Here is a 26,464-nt window from a genome sequence, read left to right as displayed (position 1 = left end):
AAGTAAATTCATCTGAAGTTGTTTAGTTATTTCATTCATGCTTTTCTCCGCTGTATTATATACATTTTCCCAACTATTACCTGTCACTAACAAAACCGTATCATCAGCAAAGGTTATTATTTTAGTATTGTCAAGTTTAATCCTACAAAGATAATCAATATAAATTAAGAATAGAGTGGGACCAAGAACAGAACCCTGGGGAACGCCAAATTTAACCAGTTCTTTACTGCTATTATAATTTCCAAGTGTAACGCTTTGATACCTTTCAGAGAGATAATCTTTGAAGAGTGCTAATGGAATACCACGAATACCAATACACTCCAACTTTACCAAAAGGAGCGGAATTGAAACGGTATCAAAAGCTTTACTTAAATCCAAAAAGATGCCTAAGCATTTAGATTTGTTATCTAGAGCTCGAGCTACATGTGTAACAACGTCCTCAATGGCATCTGTTGTCGATTTTTTTGCTCTAAAACCATACTGGTTATTCGAAAGAATGTTATATTTCTCTAAAAACCCTTTAAGCCGAACATTTATGAGTTTCTCTAATATTTTAGCAAAAGTTGGCAGTAAAGAGATCGGGCGATAATTTGTAATACTGCCTTTATCACCTGTTTTGTATATAGGTATTACGACTGATTCCTTTAATAATTTTGGAAATATCCCCTGAGAAAAGCAAAGATTACACATGTGACAGATTGGTGTACATAAAATATTTATAGTCTTTTTTAAAAATATTGCAGATATACCATCCCATGATGACGATGATGAATTTTTTAACGATGCCACAATTTTTTTAATTTCTCCGACATCAGTATGCAATAATGAAAATGAGCTAGACAACGTTAAGGAGGACTTATATTTTTGCGCTAAAGTATCTTGACTAATTTTAATTTCATTCAAAATATTCTCTGTTATTTACATACATAATATTTTTCACTTACAATGGTAATTATTAACTCTATGTTTCTATGTACATATTTGTATATCCCGCGTTGAGTTCTAAAGTTACTTTGAAATTATTTTTAATAATAATTTAAATATGTGAAAAAATATATGTAAGATTTATTTATCTTATTGTAGACACGTACCTGAAATAATATTCATTAAAACAATTAAGATGTTTCAATTAAATCTTTCAAAATTATTTTCAGTTTAATCAGTATTATTCTTTCAATTATCTCCCAAATGAAGAGGAAAAGCTTAATTCAACTATACATAAGAATATATTTTCCAGACTTTTAACGTGTCAACTGTCAACATTATGGATCGCATTATGCAAATGGGAGCAATGATGGAGCAATCTATCACCGCTACATTCAAAGTCTTTTTCTACATACTTTGAGTATTTCCCAGATTTACAGGGAGATTGTGTACTTATAGTTACGTTTTGTGAGAATAAAATTGAATAACGACGCCTGGGAACTAATATTATTACTTAATATATTATAACATAACACTTTATTGTTCGCTTTATCAAGTTATCAAGCAAAAAATGATATGACACTTATTATGTATTTTCTAAGGTGATAAAGCGTATGAACACTTTATAAACGTTGTGTTAACATAATTAAAGTAGGTGCTCAATCTAACAAAGAAATACAAATAATACAAACTAAAAGCAAATTGATTAACAGTGTGAATATAAGAAAATACAAATTGAACAATGTTTAGTAAACAACAGATATGTAGGTGTCTGTTGAAAATACTACGAACAGCGTCCACGCTGTCTGCTCAAAGAAATTTGTACCGGTTCATTGCACTCGATATATATTCTATGTTTATTTGATAAACGTGTTCCACGCATAATTCCTCAAATGGGAAACATTCGCAAACATATTGAACGAAGTAATCTCAGTCGATAGATAACAAAAAGATTATCTCAAGTGGCGGGAATCACACGGAAGCTTCTTAATGATACATTCGTGACTCGCCTGTGAAGGCAGGTTATAGATGGATATCTGAGGTGACGCAAGCGTTTGATTGTATCACGTACACTGTTTTAATATGTACCGAGATGCCTGTTATTTGTGTTATTAGCACCCCTTTGGAGCAATACAGCAATATTGCTGAATAAATTAATTAAGCTTCGGTATTAATTACTCTGTGCAGGGAAACTTAATAGTTAGGTACTATACGTAGCATTTTATCCATAACATAAAAATGGTGAACATCAATGTTTTTTTCTTGCCCGGAAATAAATGATTTAATATATGACGTAGACGCTCAAACAAGAGACAATGCAGTACAATGTTTAAAGGAACAAAACTCAGATCATAAAACGAATAGCGCTTTCAACTCTTGCACGTAGATACTAAAAGATCTCCATCGAAGTTTCTCGCAGTGACGCTGAAACTCAAACTCGTACGGGTAAGTGCTTAGCATTCAATAAGTAACAATCGTGCGCCAACTTGTTATACGGCCTGACAATCTATTAAAAGCGAAAGGCTGTTGAAAGTGCGGATGCCAAGTTTGCACCGCTTTGCTACTTGCATTTCGTGATTAAAACTTTGTCCTGGCGCTAAGAAAGGAACATACCTCGCTATTGATACTCGGAAACGGGTTTTTCGAATACAGCTGTATTCTAGCTAGAAATGTGTACGGGGTTGTTTCTTCTTTAACTTGTTTACAATTTAGATTGAACTTTTTGTATGCTAGATTTGGAAGGGTGTGAGTGCAGGGTGAATTGAAAATGCAATAAGGTTTTTAATGCTTTATTTGAGCTTTCTTCACAATTTAAAATTTCATACACAATAGAGGGTCATACTATTTACTACTATTATTTTTTTTATATTTAACCTATGTCCACAATTCAACCAAGCCGCAACACTGAATTGCATTCGATTATTATATCTACAAATAATAGAGTTAAATTATTCAACCTCTCTTCGTCATTGACCCTATTACGAATAAAGCCAATTCAAACAATCGTTACCCTTTTAGTTTTAAATAGTAACATCCTAATTTAACTTTTATTAATATCGTTGATGATATTTTAACTTAATTTTCCGACTACCCATTATCTGTAGCGTGTTTTCCTACATATTGTATTATTCAAGGAAATATTTAGTCGTAACGGTCTCCAGTAAACATGTTTAAGGGCTGAACCATTATTAATCCGATGTAAAGTCAATTAGGCGTCGGGTCCTTGTTGAGGTGTAGGGTGATATTGTAGCCCGGGGGCTCGTAGGGACGGAAGCTGAAATGGTGTGGTCACTTTAAAGCTCTTAAGCCCTTACGTCGCCCCGTATTACGGCACGGCTTTTGCTCTATTCTTATAAACAATTAAACAGTTATGTTATGTTTAAAGGGAAGCCTTTTAAGATGTATTTAGTGGGATGGAAAATTAATTGGTATCATTGATATTTTAATATTCTTTAAAATAAATAATTGTATTGTTTTTCTTTTGCTTTAACTGTTAGAAGTTAAAGCCAAAAAACAGTTGCTGATTTATCGAGTTATAGTCAAAATCCTATATTTATAGTCTATTACAGCAATTTCGATAGCACATATTTAGATACGATAAGAAACAAAGAAAGGCTTTTATTACATCCTCTTTTAACACGGCCCTTAGCTACCGACGTCCTCCCCAGGAGATCAGCGCGTCCCGTAAGTGTTTTTGGGACGTCGGTCGTCCGCGTCGGACCACGGTCTCGCGGTCCTAATGGCCATCCGCCGGTATAACGAGGGTCCATGAGTGCTCTCGAGATTGCATCGACAGGGTTGCCAAATTCGTTGATCATTGAGTGCCACTCGAACTGCAAGAGGAGCGTTTTTGATTGAACATTTTTTGGATAGTGTGCCTACGATGTTGGGTCACTTTTGTATAGATATTAATACAGAATAATGTATGAGCTAAACTGCCCGTTGAAGGGAAGAAGCATTACTATAATATAGTACAAGGGTAAAACTACAGTCTTCAACAGTTTTTCGCCTGAGTTCTCCTTATCCTTTGACATATAAGACCCGTCTACTGTATGACGCCAGAAAACTGTGTACAATAATAAGATAAAACACTGGTTCGACAAATACGATTCTAATTCAGAAAGGTTTCTGAAAATAAATTAAGCCTATCATACGTTAAGGATCTTTTGTACCGTGATTTTCTGTCACCTGTCTCTACTGCGATGGGGTTAAGCCGGATCCGAGTCCTATATATAATATTAAATTACGTGTATTTGATTTTTTGAATCTTCGGGATAAAAGTAACGAACTACAAAGGGGATACGTCCCTTTTGTTTTGTGTAACAATACTTTTATGTAAAAGTGTCTTTTTCATTTATTTACAATTTTAAACATGATAAAAGTCACTTATTTCTTATTCAGTATTATTCAACGCGAACAGTTGATTTATAAACGTTTTCTTTTGTCGACAGTTACGGTGCGACGGCGATTCAAACAAAAAGGTAAGCTTTCGACTCCGCAAGAAAACACATTACGGTGGCTAATGGAAGAGAATGAAAAAATATACTAAGAGAAGAAAAACACCATTAAACATTTTCAATAAAAGCCGCGTTCGATGTCATTTCTTTCAGCCATTAATTCACCTATTGTGAGTGACGGGGGCCGATGGGACATGAACTCGATCAATTGACCCGTTACGTTTGAAAAGTGAAGGCCAGAGTTGGGGATCATTACGGGGAAGTTATTAATGTATCGGGTATGTGGCTAATGGGGATACCCTTTCGATGCGGTCCATGTAGATAGCTTTAATGTACGCGTAATGGAGTAAGACGTGATTATGCCGGGCTCGCGATTAATTTCGATTAATGTCAGGCAATCATTCCTAGGGCTGATGTAACCTAAATGAAGCTTTATCGATCATTAAATATCTATTGGTTTGTAGGTTTATTCCTATATCAGTTCTCTGAATCAGAAACATTAAAATAAACGTTTACAGTATTGGGTAAATGCTTAAGGCACTTACGCAAGTTTTTAGGAAAGTAAACACGAATAAAATGGTCGGAGTCGATTTTATTTTTATTATTATTTAAAACTTTTCGGTTCGCTCGTTGTTTCGACGCAGTTTGCTTTTGTCAGGATGTAAGCGGTTATCCCATTGCTCCGAAACATTATATCATCACTTTTAAATTGTATTTTATGTGCTTGTCAAGTGGATTTTACGCGTGGAAATGTAATGGATTTAGATTGAGAATTATAACATTTCACTACAGAGGGCTTTTTGAAATGTGTATATTACAATGTACACTTTGGGATACTATCTTATATCTTTTGATGATGTCGATTTTCTCACGCAGTAACTTTAAGTTTAGCTTTTATTCTACGTAAATGCCAAATTGTTAATTTTTCATCCAGACATTTTCAATCGTTAATTCATTTCCATCCTTAACATAACTATTGAATATTATAAATGCAAATGTGTTTGTTGGCCTTGCTTTGCTATCCATCGATTTTTGGTATACTTTTGTGTCTGGAAAGGCTACTTTTTACCGCGCTGAAACATCTCATTCCCATACGAATTTCCTTTAAACACGCGGGTGAAGCCGAAAGCAGCAGCTAGTTCAATAATAAATTACAGATATGCAAATAGGTCAGCCTGTCCTTACAAGGTCTGCTGCTTCAGAGAGCCCAATTAATTTTTTTTTTCTAATTTAGCAACCGCTCATGGCGAAGGTCTTGTTAGACACGGTGGGTGATCTCAGCGTAAGTGCTTTGATTCGTAGATCGTGCTAAATATCACGATATTTTTCTAAATATACTTTAATCAGGTGTATGAACATTATTAAAAGGAATGACAAGGCTTTGTCCTTATACCTGTATTAATATAATTTTAAACTCTATAATACATAATTTTAAATTTTAAACATATTTATACCAATTTGTTGGTGTTCATCCTATATCATATTATAAATTAAATAATTGAAAAAAAAAATCTTCTTTATTTTGAAGTAATCTTAAGGCTGTTACCTCGATCAAATATAAATAATGTAACGTTACGTAGATATTCACACTTAGCCTTTAAAACGTAGGTAATTGAGCTAAATAGCCAAACTAGAAAGTGAATCTGTAATGGATATATCTGTAATCGACGCCGGGGAAACTGTGGACTGATCGATGCTCAAATAAACCGCGCTTTCACGTACGAGTGTATCGCTAAAACATTCCCTTTCATCGTGTTTATAGTGAAGTCGTCTAAAAAGAACATAGGGTGTCGACTTTTACTGCTATAAGGTCCTAGTTGTAAGAGGTAGTTGATATTCGTCATTTGATCGCGAAGGACAGTTAGTTATATCTGCTTCTTGCATTTATCAGGATGGAAAAATCTACCTATATCTATTGTTATGCTAAAAAAAAACAAAAATATTAAGAATGATTATATAGGCGTAATCATAATTTCAGGGAGATTCATAATTTTTTGGTAATCATTTTCCTAAGTATCTACTATCGTAATGTAAATACGTATGGTGTACATTTTATAACTTTCATACATTCTAGTGTACATAATTCGCTACTTTATAATGTTGTGAGCGCTACTAACTGTTGTACTTGAGTGGGAGGCCATATTTTATTGTGATGAGCGCGTTTAACTGAACTGTCGCCCGCAACATGTAGCTGGGTTGTTATATATGACATAAATAAGTGTAAACAATAAGAAAATGCACTAGACTCGTGAATTAAGCAAGTGTAGGTGGGTTCTTAGAGCGTATACGCACTATGCGGGTAGCCGCATTGCGGGTAGCCGTCCGGCTGACCGCAAGCACAATTATGTACGTAATATTCATTTCTATGCGCACTGCGATGCGGCTACCGCAGACCGCACAGTGCGCATAGAAATGAATATTACGTACATAATTTAGACCGGACTCTCAGTGGAGTTTCGTTTGCAAAAATCGCGGACCTAAATCTGACTTCTGATATATATTGTATAGATCCCAGACATCCTATAGACAGATGTTGCCAACCAGTTTTGTGGTCCCCCTGCCCGCACCCCGGTAATTAAATATGGCATACAAAGAAAAAAATAAAAATTTCCAAAACATGCCGTGTGGGGTATCAAATGAAAGAGCTTATTGAGTAGATCACGAATATATAGCATACTATATACATTTCTTACACTTTCTCTAAGAATTTTTAGAAAATTTACGAAAATGGTCCATTTTTGAGTTAACTTTAAACCACTATAGATTGAAAACTCATGAATATATTTTTTAAATTATTATTTTAAATAATTAACAATAGTCCATTGTTTACGTTTCAATAATTCGTACAGTGAAATAGTTGCATGGGGGAGTGGGGGAGCATTCAAAGATGGCGAGTATATTTTCAAGTTCATATAGTATATAGTTATTTTCATCAAATCCACCACATAGCTCACTTATATTATATTACGAACTATTGAATCATAAACAATGGACTATTGTTAATTATTTAAAATAATAATTTAAAAAATATATTCATGAGTTTTCAATCTATAGTGGTTTAAAGTTAACTCAAAAATGGACCATTTTCGTAAATTTTCTAAAAATTCTTAGAGAAAGTGTAAGAAATGTATATAGTATGCTATATATTCGTGATCTACTTAATAAGCTCTTTCATTTGATACCCCACACGGCATGTTTTGGAAATTTTTATTTTTTTCTTTGTATGCCATATTTAATTACCGGGGTGCGGGCAGGGGGACCACAAAACTGGTTGGCAACATCTGTCTATAGGATGTCTGGGATCTATACAATATATATCAGAAGTCAGATTTAGGTCCGCGATTTTTGCAAACGAACATCTCCTTGGAGCCTGCTCTAATTGCTGCTTACGGTCAGCCGGACGGCTACCCGCATAGTGCGTATACGCTCTTAGTGTGAATTTACGGCTGTGACTAAAGAATTTATACGTGCCGTTTAATATTTTACGTCGAGAACGTCTGGTGCAGGCTTACGCTATCCGAGCAGTATTTATCGTTTATTTTAATATTATTAACATAATTCAATTGTATTTTACTGCAACTTGCAAGTGATTTAAACGGGATGATAGAAATTCAAACTGCAATTGAATTAAAATACCCGCAGGCACACACGCTGTATCTTACCGTTGATATCAATTGAAAAAATGATTTTTAAATGGTTAATTGATAAATTCTGAATGAAGGCTTTGGTGTTATCTTATTTTTGAAATGTAATTTATTCTTGACTTCAGCCGTATTTAGAAACTGAAGGACATTTTTACATGACCAGTAACGCCTTCTAGGTAAGTGATCTTATTCATGTTTAAAAACTTTAATATTCACTTCAGAAGTACATGTACAACAAACCAACCAACCCGAAGAAGCCATATAAAGTGTTACACAATTACGCAGAGCAACAAAAGTTTGCAGATTTCGTAAACTCGACTTGTAATATTTAAGCAAACTCTTAAAGTATAGCATCATCTCATTGTTATGGATGAATTAATGGAAGATTTGAGTATTAAACGTTATATTCATTCGAGATTTGAATACGTAATTATGCTGACTTTGAATTCGCGGTTGTGGTTAATTAGGCATTAACCGCATCACCAAGCCTCGTGTGCTTGAGGGAAATTAAAAGTTTATCATCGAAACGGCACGGTGATGATGTAAGGAAAAACTTCTCAAAAGATTTTATATAATATAAGCAAATAAATATGTAAAAGAAGCTAATTACGTGCTAATAGGCGACTGAAACATAATGAAAAATATGTTCTCTAAGATGAATTTTAGAACTGAAGATTTGAACGAAGAGAGAAAATTGTTTGAATTAGATATCATTATTGATAAAACACTACCGAAGTTATTGTCTACTTCAATAAATTATAATTCATTATGTCTTAGTTAATTAATTATTATTAGGTATTATTAACTGTGTAGGAGAAACTATTAGCAGGAGATCTATAAATAACAAGATCAGAAACCAATTATGATACAACAATACAGATATGAAATAAGTAGGTATATGGATAATCAGCCTTCTATATCGTACTAGATGTGGCCCGTCGTTTCACCCGCATTGCTCTGATCCTATTGGTTTTAGCTTGATGATATACAGGGTGTAATCGTTAAGTGTGCACAGGCGATTATTCCGTAACTATTACAGATATCAAAAAACTTTAATAACAAACTCTTCAGATTTCGATTACGTTGGTATATAAAGAGAATTGTGTGTTCTTGGCACAATTAAGGAGACGTAGTAGCGAGTAAAAGCGATTCGTTGCAGCTAAGCTGTGGTCTCATTAAACAAGAGATCCCCTCACATCATTGCTCTGAAAATTCTTCTTTATTTCTTATGTACATTGTATTGTACGTATCGTTAGCAATTCGAGTACGGATTTTGTGCATAGTCAGGTATTCTGTCTAATACAATTGATATAAGGGCGCTCAGTGGAATTGTGTCTTTGGTATTCGATTATCATGCTGGATAATGAGTTTAAGTCATATTGTTGCTCTTGAATACAGCTTTATAGAATGCAGATTAACATTTGACAATATAAATTTGTAGGTTTTGTTTAAACTTCTTAAAACTGCGGTAGCTATTGTATTACTTTTATCCTCATGCATTTACCTATACCTATAGTGATTAACGAGGTACCTGAAATATGTATTAAGATTCACAAATAGTACTCCAACGTACTCAGTTTGAGCGGTGAATAATTTATAAGGTTCGAACGTAAAATCGATGAGAAAAACTACCGTGAGTTTCATTGCATCAGATAACTATGAATAAGTTTCCATACATCGTCGCTATTTCTTTGGCGGGAGATCGCAGGAATCATGCTCGCTTTGCAATCATATGAATTATGGAGGCGAGATTTTCACTACGCAAACTTGGGAATCTATAAGTTTCGATGTAATTTTGAATATTATTCATTCTGTGCCAACGGACGGAATTATTTTTATATTTTCTTGTGGGACTTATGAACTTCTGTGTTCGAAATATTTTTGCTTTTCCTATGTGATAAAATAATATCTATGGTTATTAAGATTTTATAATACATGTATAAGCAGATTATTATTTAAACAGATCAACAGTTTATTCTTTGCTCTCGGTATTTCCTTGGAAACTAATTAAATTCAGCATTTAAAGTTTCAATCTAATTAATTATTTTCAAAGAAATAACAAAGTTTATATTGTAAAACGCTCAAAGGATATGGCGCTTACGGAACCGCCGCCAACTACGAATTTTCCACACGAAAACATTTTCTTGCCAACAAAGCGGTTTAATATTAAACAAGCATTTGAGTATCTTCTAGCTTATTAAGCTCATACTTCAATGTCTGTTTACATCGTATTGTGATTAAATTTTACAACATATTGGTCGAGGGTTGGGACGGATTATTAACATAATGGTTGAAATTCCCTTATTGTTTTCGCAGAAGTAAGTTGTAGACTTGTATTTGTTGTATTTTTAAGGCTTCCTACTCGTTACGTGATAGAAATTCCATGCATGTAAACGTTAGATACGTTTGCATAATTTAATATTTATAATATTAGTGGAACGGTTCATGTGATGAGCATTTCAAATGGTGTATTAGTATTTATTCATAACCTATATATCTGGAACAAATTAGTATTTGTTGCGCAAATGTATATGTGATGTTTATTATTGACATTGAATCTCACAATTTTCAGTGACTGTGGAAAATTATTGGCGGATACTATAACTAGAACTTGTTGTTTAACTGATACGTAGTTAGGTAAAGTGTCGCTTGGTTGCTAAGAAACATCTACATCAAAGTAAACGCCACACATTACACCTAATCATTGCTAATTTAATAAATATTCCGTTTCATTAGAAAACAAATTACACGTGTTAATTGAAAACGCGTAAATACACGCAATAGTTTTCCCCAAGGCGCGTCCTAATGCGGCGATCGACGGCCGTGATCATCCGCCTCGAACGGTGCATGTCGGGTTTAATTACAAATCAATCGATTAATTAGTTGTTAGATAGTAAATTGTACCTTGTCATGTGCGCAATAAGTGTGGGAATCACGTGGAGTGATGACAATAGTAAGTAGTGATTTGGATGGTTCCGGTGTATCCTATTAGTTTTTTTTTTTATTATTAGCGGCTCTAGTGGATGTATTTTTTAAGGTTTTGAAATTTACAAAGTTATTTAATCCAAGTAGAGACGAATCCAGCAAACTAAAAATCATTAAAAGTCGTTCAGTCATTTTTGAGTTAAAAGCGGTGTAATTAGCACGATTTTCTTAAAATAACATTATTAATATAGGTTGTAGATAATATGTTGTCGGGAACTTAGTAGGTAGTAAGTTTAAAATAAGCTTTGGCGTAAATAAAGTGTCCTTAACATTTTAGTAACACATTTTTTTAGTTTGCTAATAAAAATGTTTTTCTAGATATTAATTTGTGTATGTTCGGCGGGTTGAATATTGTATATTAATACGGGTTGATAAATGAACGAAAGAACATGAAAACAAAATGTTCTAGAAGGAATAAGGAAAACAGGAAATAATAAGAAATAGGCGGAAATAGGAAATATTGTTTCCTGCTTTGTACCTACTAGAAGAAATTGATTGAAAATCAGTAAGAACAAAACATGTATGGAAAATCTTTTTGCAATTCCATTTACAATTTTTTTTACCACATTATAATTGATGTATTTACTTAAAGAACTAAATATTTAATAAATCGTATATGTATGTGAATATTATATAAATAAGAATAAAATATAATACCAATGAGTGTATTAAATTCAACATATTTTATTAATTATCATACAAACACGTATTTCCAAATAAATCAATGCGTTATGTATTCTCGTATTTGCATTTCCTGAAAGATATAATCAATTCCGATTGAGTGACTCCTCTGTGGCGATTTCAACTGAAAACAAGGATCTGAAAATATTTAACACACACAAATTAACCACATTATAAAACATAATTAGCTAGCTGTTTCCCGCAGCTTCGCCTGCGTGGGAAGATAAATTTTCATGATAAAAACTTTCATCGCCTATTTTATCCTCTTGGGGGTAGAATAAATCAAAATCCTTTCTTAGCCGATGCCTAGGTCCTAAGTTCTAACATCTAACTGCATGCCAAATTTCAGCCCGATCCGTTTAGTGGTTTGGGTTGTGCGTTGATAGATAGGTAACTAATGTCAGTCAGCCAGTTTTATATATATTTAGATTAGTTAATACGATAAATAACGTTAACTCTTATTAATATCATAAGCGATAAACAAGGCCGGGAACATAAGTATTAACAGAATCACAATTATAATGTATTTTATTCTGGGAAAATAAGCCTCTTGGAAAAGATTAAGCGAAATACAGTTAAAGTAATAAATGTTGTACATTATTGTATTTAATTTTATAAGCGTTTTTTTTTATAATAAATTTATAAACGTATTTGAAATTACGTAATCCAATTTAGCAAAAATTATCACATCAATGAAAAATATCATTTTCTTAAATAATGCCACAAAGAATACGAATAAAGATAATTTATATAGCTGATTCGACAGGAAATATAGGATTATCTAATTTCAATTTCATTTTAGATTTATTTAACAACTAGCTTCCCCGGCAGTCGCTTTTCTGTCCTATTACCTACCCCTTTTTCGTGCTTTCTCTCCATAAAAACCTTTCTTGTGCCTTAACAAAAACGTTAAAAAATCCAAATTGGTCTATCCGTTCTCAACACTTGGCGATTTATTTTTATTAAGTACCTATAGAGATAACAAAAAATCCCCATCAACTTGTCACATCATTTCCCGTGACATATTGGCAACGCCGCCCTGACACGAAAACATTTGAAGTGTCAATACAATATTGGATTATCAGACAAATAAAATGGATTAAAAGCAACCGTGTACGGCATTAATTCCCAGTAAATGTCATTAGTAGCGCCGAGGAGGCCAGTGACCGCCGTGCAGCCTTGCGACCTGCATACTACGACGTGTGAAAACTTTATGAAGGCATAAAGTGTGTACATGCTTGAGGTTTCGTGATAATAATTGACTTGTAACAATTGGATTTCTGTTGACATAGATTGTTATGTTTTTATTTATGTTCGTAACGACAGGTAGGGCAATGATTATTATTTGAATGTATTTATACAGTTTTTGGACTACGTGTGTTTATTAGTTGTTTATAGTAGACATTATTCCAACAAAATTCGGGTCCATTATAATTTCCAATCTAAATTAGCTTTCATAATCTGGCTTATGTAAATACCAAATTTTAGTCTCTCTAACATGTATCTAACATAACATGTCGCGTAATTGTAAACATGTTCAAAATACACGATATAAAAATGATATTCAAAGTTACAATTGAATGGACTTTGTAAATTATGCAGAAACGAGTCGAGTAATAGAATAACGTAAATCTCCGTAATAAACGTTCATCCTTTTCAGGCGATCATATAAATCGCTGACATTAGGCCGTATAGTTTAAGGTTCACGATTTAATTGCCTCTAAAATCATAATTAAGTTCCCTGACGAATGGTAACGTTTATTGGACTAAATTACTTTTATCTATTATAATAATTAAAGCCTAATTTGAAGTTCTATTTTCACTAATGGTATTGAAGTGCGTCATTCAGAGTTGAGATATTTAAAACAACATGTTCTAAGTGTATTAGGATTTAGGAAACAAAGAAATTGAATGCGGGTCGAAAAGGAAGACTTGATAAAATCAAATTGTCTATCGAGTAAAAGAAAGGAAGGAATCAAATTGATAGCTACCCTATTAACACACGTATAACCTTCATTCAGCCAGCATTTTCTGCTACTCTCATATGCTATAACGATCTTTGAGTCCTTTTTTTTCATTTGTATTCCGCTATCATAATATTGTTATGTTAAAACTTTATCCTGGACCTTGTAAAGTGCCGTTTCTCTAGATTGTAATATTAAAACAGCATTTTCACAACAATAATATCAAGAGACCCAAGTTTTGTGAAACTTCATTGTGTATTAACTGAAGCCTTTGAGATGTTTTGTTTTTTGCGGTTACACTTTATTTGGCAATAAGGATAATAAAAGTTGCCAAGTTTAATTAATAAAAAAATACAATGTGATTATATTATATAAAAGGTGTTTTCAATGAGGTGTTCGTCGAAATTTAACTGCATTAATTAGTATGTAAATTTACAAAAGTATTGATATTGGGTTTATTTTTAAAAATCGATATTTTGAAATCTTTTATTGGAATAAGTATAAAATATAAAAGAGATTGCTTTAATGCTGAAATGTAAATTTATTTTTATACTTATGTATAAACAGGGTATACTTCATTATTATAATAATAAGATAGGGCACTCTATAAGTGGGAAATATTTTCATTTTACGTTAATTTTTATAGTTACACTTAGACTAGTTTATTAATTTGCCTATTGAATAAAATAAATAATATGTATAAATACCTACCTATGTGTATTGCTGATTTTAAGTTCATTTCTCTTGATTAGTAAACTTGATCACTTATTTATAATTTCTTTGTTTCAGTTTTTTGCGGGCATCCTAGTGAAGATTGGTAAGTTGAATAAGCAATGAACGTAAAAACCACGCGCTACTTATTAAAACAATATCATTTAAATACGCTTTGTTCGAAAACGATACCTAATAACGATGAGTATCAAATTGCATGAAGTTTCCATTTACGTTCGCTCAATTTCGGTATCCAAGAGCGTAAGATTGCATCGCCGGTGTCGGTGCAATCAGATCGAATCTGAAATTTCATATTTTAGCGCACTTATGAAATTTATGCACATATAAGCGAATACCGACCCTATATCTAGAATTTACAGTTCAAAATTAGCCAGCACAGATACCCAATTACCCCTGATGCAGCTAGGAGGCGGGAATTTGACGAAAGATCGGCGACTATACAAACATGTAGGATGGGTATTCGAGCGAGCTTCATTGGTTCATTATCTGCTCTCTGAGGGATTTTCTCCTTGTATTATTTTTGTCTGCTTAAATTCCTTTTCTCCAAGATAAATAAAATCGACACGAAACCACTCTAATGTGAATGAGTACTTGACAGATCTATTTGGCTGGTGGTTTTTCTTAGTTCTTTTGTTTTATGTATAATATTTAATTTATATGCCTAAAAGGTAGTGAAATAAGCTGCTAAATGTTTGTTATTCTTTACTTTTCAGCTTTTTCATACAATGGACAAATACAGACGAAGGAATGATCAGAGATGAATCGAAGAGCTCGGAAAAAGTCTAACCTATTTCAAGACTAGTACAATGTTATAGATTAATTCTTCCAAGTAACTAAAGTCATGTAAAAAGAAAGGAGACGTCCAACATCATCATATCTTATATCATATCGGAGTATCATCAACAATTGGACATATCTTGTATTATGCTAGTCACCTGTATGTGATTATATATAGTTAACGTTTTGCTCAAACTCTACAAAAGTATTTCCAATTGTAGCTAATTAAGAAAGTAATGAACTAGAGAATTGTAACTTTTATAATATAAAAGTTACCCAAAGGAAGGAAAACTTATTTATAATTAGATAAATAGTGACATAGCAAAAATGAAGTACAGCATGTTCTTCTTACGGCGGCGGACGTTGATTCTAAAGGCCGTTCTAATACTGACGGCACTGTGGTTCATGGTGGCGTTGTTAACGACTAATGGAGCCGCTAGGAACGCTATCGGCGCTCCTCCCATTGAGTACGAGGACGCAGAAGCGAAACCATTGAAAATGGCAAAGCCGACCGCAACAAAGAGGAAAAGTGAATCGTACGGAAACAACTTATCCGACGGTAAGCTGACGTTTTTGTGTAATGCATGCGCTTTGGATGTTAGATGTAAACGAGCAATTATTATCGCCATTATGCAAATTACAAAAGGGTTCCTTTCATAACATTATCGCATTTAATGCTTGCAAAAAGACTACTGAATATTACGTGACGAGATCTTGCCATAAAATTACATTATCTTAAGCAAAATGTTGTCTGCTCATCCATTGTTTCATCATTCTGCATGAAGAGGGATTATATAATAAAATGTGTAATTAATATAAAATTTATTTGCAACATTTTCTCGTTACGCTACATCGTCTGTCGGGATTTTATGACCCTTGTAAATCATGGCTCCATCCATTAGAGTTCCGCCTTTAGTATTGTTTTCATCCCCTTAGAAACTCCTGAGAATACGAGCTGCCGTTATTCCGCGAAGTGTATTTATAAGAATAAGCGTTGGTAATTACGGTCAAGAGGTTTTCTCTATTATATTATAAAATGTTTGCACTTCGCATTTCAATTTACCATTACAATTGCGTGTTTGCACAAATTGCATGCATTGTGGTATTCGAGTGCTTGCTTCACTTTAACTAGTCAATATTTTTATTAAAAATTTTCAATGAGTATTCAACTAGTATTTGGATTAAACGTTAATAAATTAAACGAAGCATTGTTTAGCTTTCCACGTTATTTGTTTATTTTTGTTCTAATACCATCATAATGTAAATATTAGCTTAATAAATATCCAGTGAATTTGCATGATAATTTTAATTTATCCATCACAGCGAGGACGAGAGTCGATTGGCTTGGTCGGATCGCAGGGAACGAAGGTAAATGTAATTGCATGTTTCATTATTAATAGAATAAGTACTAATAATTACCACGTAATTTCACAAACTAACCAACTCAATTCTTCACTTTCAAGTATCGACACTTTTGCACAAACGGACTTTTCAGTTGTTTTAGTAAGCGTCCCAAATTTATGAGAGTCGAAACCAAATTATCTTTATGTTAAAATTAGTTTCAGTCATGGAAGCTCGTTGTATTATTATGATTATTATCCAATGCATGTATTCAGGTAGGAGTCAGAGCATTCGTTGGACATAAACTTTCATTTGTGACGTTTACCATTATATCATCTGCAATGTCAACACGCTGACAATATCAGGAAGCTTTGCTTTAAATGTATGTGCGATCAACTCAATTTCTCGTCCATAAAGCCTCATAACACTTCCATCGTAACATTAAGTCTAATCTAAACTATAGTACCTATTCAGTTAAACGATATGAGCGTCGAAAGTAATTCAACGTGAAGTGTGAACTAATGGGTTATGTTCCCATGAGTTGAAGGGATATTGTTAATCGCTGGTATTAGCGCCCGTGCCGCGCGTCCGACGGAGTGCTATACCGGATATCCTATCAAATCCGTCTATACTTTCACGTCTGTGGCATGATTAGTTTTGAAAAGGACTTAGTTCTGCTATTTTTCTTTTATATTTAAGTGTTGTTCCTTTGCTGATATACTCAAAGTCTATATTTAGTTATTATAGTGTACCTATTATTGTGTATGTAAATTAAAAAAGTACAAAAACACTTTTAAAGTCTATTATGGCTATTTATTGCTAACCTAACAGAGAAGGTTCAAACATATAAACTCCGATTGGCATGTTTTGGCCAAATTGAATTACCCACCAATAATTGAATTCGATCTCGCAGGGCTCGGAGTGATTGCCGCGCCAGGCTCAGACAATGCACCTGGGGAGCTCGGGAAGCCGGTAATTTTACCCAAAAATATCAGCGAAGAGGCGAAAACGGCCGTTTCTGAGGGTTGGAAAAAGAATGCATTCAATCAGTACGTGAGTGACCTAATATCCATTAGGAGGAAGCTGCCCGACCCGAGGGACGAGTGGTAAGGATCCTTTTGATATGTGGGTAATTTAATAGGGTACGGGTTGTAGATGGTATTTCATAAAATGAGAAATAGTGCGGCACAAACGCTTATATTTCAAGGGATGTCTTCACTTGGAATGACCAGATAGATTTGTGGGATGGATATTATGTGTTTCCGTTTCGATCCACTTGTTTTGTTTTGTTTTCTTTCTGTAATTTTATCCTCTAGAAGAGTGGTTGTGTATTAAATATTAATACTTTATTGATTGAAATGACAGTGTTAAAATATTATTTTCGAAATTAATAAATCGTATTTTTTAGGTGTAAACAGCCCGGTCGATATTTAGAGGATCTGCCGCAGACGTCTGTAGTGATATGTTTTCACAATGAGGCGTGGTCAGTTCTATTGAGGACCGTCCATTCAGTAATTGATAGATCACCTCCGCATTTAATAAAAGAGATCGTCCTTGTAGATGACTTTTCTGATATGCGTAAGTAAAATATGTGGCTTACATGATACATAAACGTAATTTTAATGTCTCTAGAAATCATTTATGCATGTTTTTTTAAGGACTATGTGATTATTTATTGCTCCAATTATTCCTAGTTTTGATCTCAATACAAATAAAACCAATAATATGATTTATTTTCAGCACATTTAATGCAACAGCTAGATGATTACATGTCTGCACTTCCCAAAGTGCGTATCGTTCGTGCCACCCGGCGCGAAGGTCTTATAAGAGCCCGTTTGCTTGGAGCAAGATACGTCACGGCCCCTGTCCTTACTTATCTCGATAGTCACTGTGAATGTACCGAAGGTAATTGATGTTGATTTTACACAGGAATCTTTCAGGGATAAATAAAACTATATTTTCTATTGTTTTTATCTCATTCTTATATTTTCATTACATACTTTATGAGTACAATAATTTGCATTTATAGGTTGGCTTGAACCCTTGTTGGATAGAATCGCACGAAATAAGACAACAGTCGTCTGTCCCGTTATTGATGTCATCGATGACAACACACTCGAATATCACTACAGAGACTCGTCGTCTGTCAATGTTGGTGGTTTTGACTGGAATCTCCAATTCAATTGGCACCCAGTACCAGCGAGGGAACGTGCGAGACACAAACACACGGCAGAGCCGGTCTGGTCGCCGACTATGGCCGGTGGTCTGTTTGCGATCGACAAAGAATTCTTCGAAAGACTCGGAACCTATGATAGCGGTTTCGATATTTGGGGAGGAGAGAACCTAGAACTTTCATTCAAAACTTGGATGTGCGGTGGAACTTTAGAAATCGTTCCCTGTTCTCACGTAGGCCATATATTCAGAAAACGATCGCCGTATAAATGGCGAACAGGCGTAAATGTGCTCAAGAAAAATTCTGTGCGATTGGCTGAGGTACGAACTTTTTCAATTACTTTACTTTATAAAATAATAATTTCAAAAATATTGTGAAAACGAATTTGCATTTCGCTCTTAAAGGTATGGCTAGACGACTATGCAAAGTATTATTATCAGCGCGTCGGTAACGACAAAGGTGATTACGGTGACATAAGCAGTCGAGTGGCGCTACGAGAAAATCTTGGATGCAAATCTTTTGAATGGTACCTGAAGAATATTTATCCTGAGCTCTTCATTCCCGGCGAATCAGTAGCACATGGCGAGGTACGTTGTTTTGATGTTGTCATTTAGTTTAGTCTAAATAGAATTACAGTAAACTTTGCGATCTCTTATATAATAATAAAAATTATAGGATTAATTTTATGAAAAATGTTCACGAGTGCAAAATAATTAAAAACTTTTTTTTTCAAAATTGTGTACCAATTTTCGTGCAGATTCGAAATGTCGCCTTCCCAAAGACTTGCTTGGATTCACCGACGCGCAAGTCAGATCACCATAAACCAGTCGGACTTTATCCGTGTCACCGTCAAGGAGGAAACCAGGTCTTTTATTGTTTACGAGCCCTCGGCAGTACCATGTTGAAGATTTTTATTTGTTGTTTTGTGTCTGGCTGTTTCGTTTCGTTTGCACTCGCATTTTGCACAATTGAATGTTTACCCTTTTATTATCCCTATCTCATATAATGCACGTATTGATCCTCTTGGTTTTGTATGACGATAATCGTTAGATTCGGAATGAAGCGCTCGATCGCCCTTACTGCCTCGACGGTGCAGGGCTTCAGGAAAGTGATGAAGAACCAGAAATAGTAATGTTACATAAATGCCACGGAGGTGGTGGAAATCAGGTACCTCTATACAAACGTATTGTGTTGAGTGCGTAATTTGTGGGGTACCTACTCGTCTCATTCTACCTCTGAACTTATTCAAGTATGAAGAATAAGTGGTTCATGTATTCTTAACATTAGACAAACCACTTTTTCACTATCCGTTATTTCTTGAGATGTATTTTTTTTCCAAATTTATAGTTTTCATGAGTATCGTATCATATCTCAAGAAATAACTTCATCTGCACGCTTGCTTTATTGTGGCACGCCTTTTAAAACTTGTGATGGCATTAGATCGCGAATCCGTCTTCGGAGATGTGCATCGACTCAGCGGCTCGCTTTGAAGATATGAAAAAACCAGTAACCCTATGGCCTTGTCATGGAGAATATGGGAACCAGGTTTGTTATTGAATGCCATCGTTTCCACATACGCTTTCGCTTCATCAAGTAGTCGGTGTTTAGTGATCATAGAATATTGGGTAAGTTTGGCACGCCCTATAATGTAATGACTAAGTTGGTTCCAATTTTCAATTTATAAGTCATTTTTGTTAAGAAAAATATCGACTTTTTGACAGTCAGTGAGGGAGAATTGCTGATACGTCAAGATAGTCGATCTAATTCAGAATCATAAATTAACTTATAATTGAAAATTGGACCCGCGTTACCTTTTTGTGTCACATTAACAAAACTAACTGTGTTATGATTTCGTGCCTTGATTTGTGTGCTCTACTAACTCTTTGTATTTCGAACGAAACAGCTTTCTACAAAACAAATGTATTATACCTATTTATTGATAATACATATTTATTTTACATATTATAAAAAATATACAAATATCATGTATCTTCAATGCCTTGGTACTGTCGATACGATTAATAAATTAGTGTTTAAGTTAACGTTATTTAAGTAACCTATGCATATTAACTTTTTCTTAATCTCTGTTTTGTATAGTTATTTATGTATTATAATATGTATAGTTATGTATGAATAATATTTAATATATTTTTTAATTTAACGATCAAGCTTGCAGTTATTTATATTTTGATGTTAATTAATTGTATTATTCAGTATTTGGTTTTGGGATAAGCATTGAATTATCTTGCCCATTGTTTTAATGATATAAATATTGTTTTCACAATTTATTTCAAATATCTGTTTTCTCTTTTTCACTGGATTTGATGCTTCATTTTAAAAACAATAAAACAGTATTATAACTTGTATGTCAACATTTTCAGTATTGGATGTATTCAAAGAACGGTGAAATTCGCCGAGACGAAACATGTCTTGATTACTCTGGACACGACGTTGTTTTGTATCCGTGCCATGGTGCCAAGGGTAATCAATTATGGCTGTATGACCCCAATGTGAGTTAACAACTTTTCAATTATGTGAACCACAATAACGTACTTTTAAGGAATTTGCAATGGTTTTTATTCTATGCCCTTTTGCGGTCTGGGGATTTTGGTATCGCGGTTGTATTAAATATCGTACTTAAAGATTAAGAGTATCTCAACAAAGACCATAAAATGTACGCATGCACATTGTAAAGAATCAAGAATAAGATTCCAATTAAATATGGTAATGAATAATATTAGTTAAAGAGGACCACGTTTCAAGACCTTCTGAAACATAATAGAGAATTTGAGTCAGTTCTTATAAAACTTAATTGATCGTATGAATTATTAGTTTCTTTAATTATGCAGCCAAAATTGTTTGGTTATGGGTCATGATCACAACATATTGTACACTAAAAATGATGAATTCAATTTTTACAGACGAAGTTGTTACGGCACGGCTCGAGCGAGAAGTGCATGTCAATAAACCGCAACAAGGACAAGATCGTAATGGAGACGTGCAACGAGAGCGAGTCCCGGCAGATGTGGAACATGGAGAACTTCAAGCCGGAGCGGCTCAGCCCCGAGCTCACGGCTGAGTAGCCGGAGGCCTACGACGAGCTGCTGTTCATATAACAGACATGGACTGAGTGAGTTCTCCTTGTGACTGTACCCCCTAGTTCTATATCACTTGTTGTTGAACGCATCGTGCTTCTAGATATCGTTTGATGTTCCGAAACAATCTTCGACCCCTCTAGGCCTAATGTTTATAGATGAATCGATGTTAGCATTATCGATTCTCTGATCACTACTATTTTCGTGTTAAGACTAGTTGTTATGATCGAAATTCCTACGTGTAAATGTTCTTTTTGTAACGATTTTATGCCGACTCGATGTCACGTCATATCAAATTGTAAAATACCATATCCTAATAGTATTCCTTGTGAAGTATTAACTATAGGTCCTAATGTGAAATTAATAGGAAATTATCAAATGTACATATCTTGACTACATATTGTTAGTATCAGTGGATAACAAATGTTATCGAAATTTGTATTAGGTCCTACTACAGATATAATATGTGATTTTTTTATATGTAATATAATATACTATCTTCAATGTTTAGTTAGTTATGTAGTTTGTCTTGTCATTATTTTGTTCAAAGTATGAACATACTATGTATTTTAAAATCTATTTTATTGTTTAAACGAATTTACTTCAATATTATGTTAATAGTTACTGAAAAGAGTCTGTCTAACTGACTGAATAACTTATAGGCTCTATGTAAAGAGTATTTCCTTTGTATATAATATAGATATGTTAAAAAATATTTAGTGTTACGATGAAAATTAAGTGTTGTTTTAAATTTTGTTATAATATCAGAGTTATTGTTAAAATTCCACGTTTGAAAATATAATATTTATCAAAAGAGCTATTTTAAATTATATCAAATTTAACTTTTATTTATTTCGTATTTTATTAACATTATATTTATTTGAATCTCTATTTTACTAAATAGAAAAACGATTTTTGTATTATATAACTGATATTCTCTAACATTCATGTTATTATCTCCATTCAACATTCCTGTTTGTGATATAAAAATATAGTTATTGTACATAAATACTCGATACTGCCAGTACATTATTATTAAATAAAGTAGCATATTATGGCTTCTAAATAGTTATGTATTTATATATTAACAATAACCTTACGCATTTTTATGTAATAGAAAAATTGTGCTTTTTCACTAATGAAACTCTAGATGTATAAAATTTGTGAATGATCTATTGTGTAGTTCTTCCTTTATATTTTTTGATGTATATAAAATAAATAAGCATTTATGAGATTAGGAAGATTGTTTATTATGAACATTTCTTATAACTAGTTGTGTAATAGTCCTTATGAATTATGAAGGCGATTCTGTATTGCCTTTGATATTAATAATTTTGTATCATTTGAACAATAAAATCTTCAACTATTTTTGTGGTTTCTAATGCTTTTAGGCAAATTGCGTGGGAAAGAAGCCTTTTTCATCTTTCAAAGTTATTATTTTTAACGGGCTTCTATTTTATTTGATGTAAATTCATAAGCCAGGCTTGGTCAAATTGGAATATTTTTTAAGTTTAGTTCATTGGAAGTACTTTATTGTAATTATTGCCATGTATATTTATTTATTCAGAAATATATATTCGGAAAACAATTTGTAATAGTTTCCTTAGTAACTTCTTAGATATATGTAATTTTGTTGGCTACAACTCTTCAATATAAAGAGACTAGAGAGGCAAATATTTCGCAAAGATATTCAATTTCTTATAAATAAAATACTACTAAGGTACTTTTACTTGCCTTGTAGCAAAGATACAATTTCTCTTTATTAATATTAAGATGTGTACAGATACATAGTGGATAATATTGAGTTAGGATGTTATAAATGTGCCTTATATTTACGTAATAATTGTATTTGAATGTTAAATTTTCTGTATATAATGCGATGTCTCTAAATGTAATATATCGTGTCGTAACGATAAATGGCGGTAGTAATATTTGTAAAATAAAGCATTATGTTGGATTTATATTTTGTTGTTTTATTTCTCATTATCAATATAATATGATATCAGTGGTCGAATACCTTGGTCTAGTGGTTAATGTCTGAGCGTAGAAGCTGGGTACTGGGTTCGATACCCAGTCGCGATCTTACTGGGCGTAGTATACTGATCACTTACTTGTCCGTACAGAAAATGTATTCATTATTCAATATTTGATTTAATAGAAAAACTGGGGTGAGTATTAAGTAGTAAATAGTCGAATAAATACATAAAATTTAAGTATATTCTTTCACTAACATTTATAAATGCATACGAAAGAAAACTGCTTTCCATACCTACTTAAATCGCAGTGGGATAAAAATTCTCTCACGATCAGCTATTTCTCGCATTTGGAATTAAAATTGGACAAAAATAAAGTCTACGAACTACGAGGTAAATACTAAAAGTATTTTAGGTTTGTTTTTTTACTCTGATAGAAACAATATTTTATGAAGGGTTAATTATTATTTGTAGTCTATTATAAGGTATGTAATTATGACTTCATCGTCCTGTCTGTCTGTGGTCTCGTATCTCCCAAACGAATGAACCGATTTGAATTAATTTATTTAAAAATCTTCATTAGCTAGTTTATTATTCAACGAATCCTAATTTTATTTTATACCACGACAAATTAGCCGGCAGGATGACACCCAGCGCTCAATGTAGGTATCAGAAACTAAATGCCTATTGATGAAAAAGAATTTAGTATTGATAAATGTTAAGATTCCTACCTATTTATTTCTGAAATCTGGTTCTAATACGAATTGCGAAACTTGTTATCATCAGAAAAAAAAAACAAAAATATCAAGCTACAATAGATTGTCTATAAATGTTTTTTTCGTGATTGAATTGACGATTCTTAATAATTCTTTCCTTATACAATAGAAACAGATTTGAAACTTCATTTCGTAGATTAAGTAATATAAGATAAATATAAGATTTTCTACAACACAATTTACACTAAACACTTAATAGAAGATTTGATAGAAGATTAATTATGAATTATTATCATTACAATATGATCTATGAAATATTCAAAATACTAATTTTATTACCTACCTATCCTAAAAACAATGTTTTTCAGAGTACTGTATGTATTCATTTTTTCCACAACCCTTTTGCTAAAAACCCATACTTTGTAGTGTAATTTATATTTACAATACATTCTATTTGTTCGTGTACACACAGTTATATTTTAATGAAAACCAACAGGACACCCTATAATAAAGGGACGTCCAAATAAATAATTAAATAGAAGTATTGGGTCAAACATCTATTATTTATGTGTCTTTGCCTGCTTTAGGAAGCTTCACTATAAAATTCGGACAAGCCATAACATTAATGTTGTAAATAAAAACCTATCCACAAGCTCGTATTACTCCATAAATTTTTTATCATACATTTAGAACTCTTAAAATCATTTTATTATCAACCGTATTTTATTTATTTATTTGTTACTTATTGAAATATTCGATGCTTGGGATAGTATATTTCTATTTTAATAAATTAAAAGTAAAATGAATGCACAAAATATTTATTTGCACGTGCTTTAACCCTTAATTCACTACCTGAGTCCATTGGACTCACATCGAACTTTCAAACTATTATAATTTTTTCCCCTAGTGACTTATTTCCTCCACCGTCTCAGTACCTTCCTGCAGTGACACGGGCACCGAGGTAGCGAGAGGACGTGCGCCTGCGCTGCGTAATTGGTAAGTTATTACGTCGAGTGAGTCCCATGGACTCATACTAGTGAATTAAGTAATATTTTATTTATTTGTTACGATTCTTAAATGTTGCTTATTTGATATAAAAATATGTATTTTAATTTTTATTGTTGTTGTAGGTTTGTAAAATGTAATTTGATGACACGTCTGCACAGTACACGTTTGCCACGACAACTTCGCTGCTCGATTTCATATATCATGAAAAGAGACATTCCTGAAGATGCGAGCCACTCTGAAACCGAAGACAAGTTACCTAGGACAGAAAAAAAGTATTGTTATCTATGTAATTACAAAAAGAGAACAAAGACTGCATATTTATGCACTAGATGTCTGAAGCCTGTATGTTTGAGTTGCTCAAAAAAGGTATGCCGTCGTTGCCTGTAATCGGTGGTAATACCCCATGCACGTTTTTTTTCTTTGTATAGAAGTGTACATTTTTGTTGTTTATTTTCGGTTTTGTATTCCTTTAGAAGTCTTATAAAATTAAAAAGAGTTATTAGTTAAAAATATTTGCTATTATTGTAGAGCTTTGAAAATAACTCTGTTTTTTAAGACTGTTAGAATAAGTTTTTTTTATTTTTAAGAGTATTTCAGAAGTTTATCCAGTTTTGTTATTTTTTTGTAGTGCCTTAATAAACATTTGAAAATAATAATAAAGAAAATTAATAAAAAAAAGAGTTTTATTTGAAAAAACCACGCTAAGAAAATATATGAGTCCAGTGGACTCATGGAAGTTGTTTATGTTAGCAAATTTCACGTAGTGAATTGAGGGTTAAATATAACTGTTCCTGTTCCTAAGTGAATACTCAATTTTATGATATAAAACTTTGTCACGAGATTTATCGATTAGATTAGTAGATACAATCGATTGAAGATTTTATCTATGTACTTAGGTACTTCAAAATTGTGTTGCAAGATTCCACCCGACATAATTTTCCGGCAAACGTTGTGCTGCTTTACTCTTATCACTTAGTATGTATGAAAAATTGA

General features: G+C 33.0%; 1 protein-coding gene and 1 long non-coding RNA gene across 4 annotated transcripts in view; both read left to right on the top strand.

The window, feature by feature from the left end:
• The window catches only part of Pgant9 (polypeptide N-acetylgalactosaminyltransferase 9), a 110,576-nt gene extending 86,839 nt beyond the window's left edge, over positions 1–23,737 (top strand). Inside the window, exons 3-13 of one of the 3 annotated variants that reach the window (XM_089702388.1) lie at positions 14,446–14,473; positions 15,102–15,724; positions 16,489–16,533; positions 17,420–17,612; positions 17,915–18,084; positions 18,247–18,411; positions 18,536–18,999; positions 19,084–19,266; positions 20,120–20,224; positions 21,061–21,189; positions 21,601–23,737. In XM_089702388.1, the coding sequence (XP_089558514.1) occupies positions 15,493–15,724; positions 16,489–16,533; positions 17,420–17,612; positions 17,915–18,084; positions 18,247–18,411; positions 18,536–18,999; positions 19,084–19,266; positions 20,120–20,224; positions 21,061–21,189; positions 21,601–21,762 (1,848 nt within the window). In that variant the 5' untranslated portion in view covers positions 14,446–14,473; positions 15,102–15,492 and the 3' untranslated portion in view covers positions 21,763–23,737. Of the gene's footprint in view, positions 1–14,445; positions 14,474–15,101; positions 15,725–16,488; positions 16,534–17,419; positions 17,613–17,914; positions 18,085–18,246; positions 18,412–18,535; positions 19,000–19,083; positions 19,267–19,436; positions 19,545–20,119; positions 20,225–21,060; positions 21,190–21,600 lie in introns of all 3 variants that reach the window. The other 2 variants (XM_089702387.1, XM_089702389.1) reach the window with 2 other exon arrangements.
• Positions 23,738–25,295: 1,558 nt separating this feature from the next.
• Positions 25,296–26,149, top strand: LOC149483352 (uncharacterized). Its single transcript, XR_016316532.1, has 2 exons — positions 25,296–25,459; positions 25,594–26,149. It is a non-coding gene; the product is annotated as an uncharacterized LOC149483352 (long non-coding RNA).
• The last annotated feature ends 315 nt before the right edge of the window (positions 26,150–26,464 follow it).

This window comes from Colias philodice, chromosome 13 (genome assembly GCF_061535455.1).
Source record: "Colias philodice isolate Cphi_HAF_F1 chromosome 13, ilColPhil1 Martin Lab GWU primary, whole genome shotgun sequence".
NCBI lineage: Eukaryota > Metazoa > Arthropoda > Insecta > Lepidoptera > Pieridae > Colias > Colias philodice.
The sequence above is the reverse complement of the archived record's forward strand: the minus strand, read 5'-3'. Positions and strand labels throughout refer to the sequence as shown.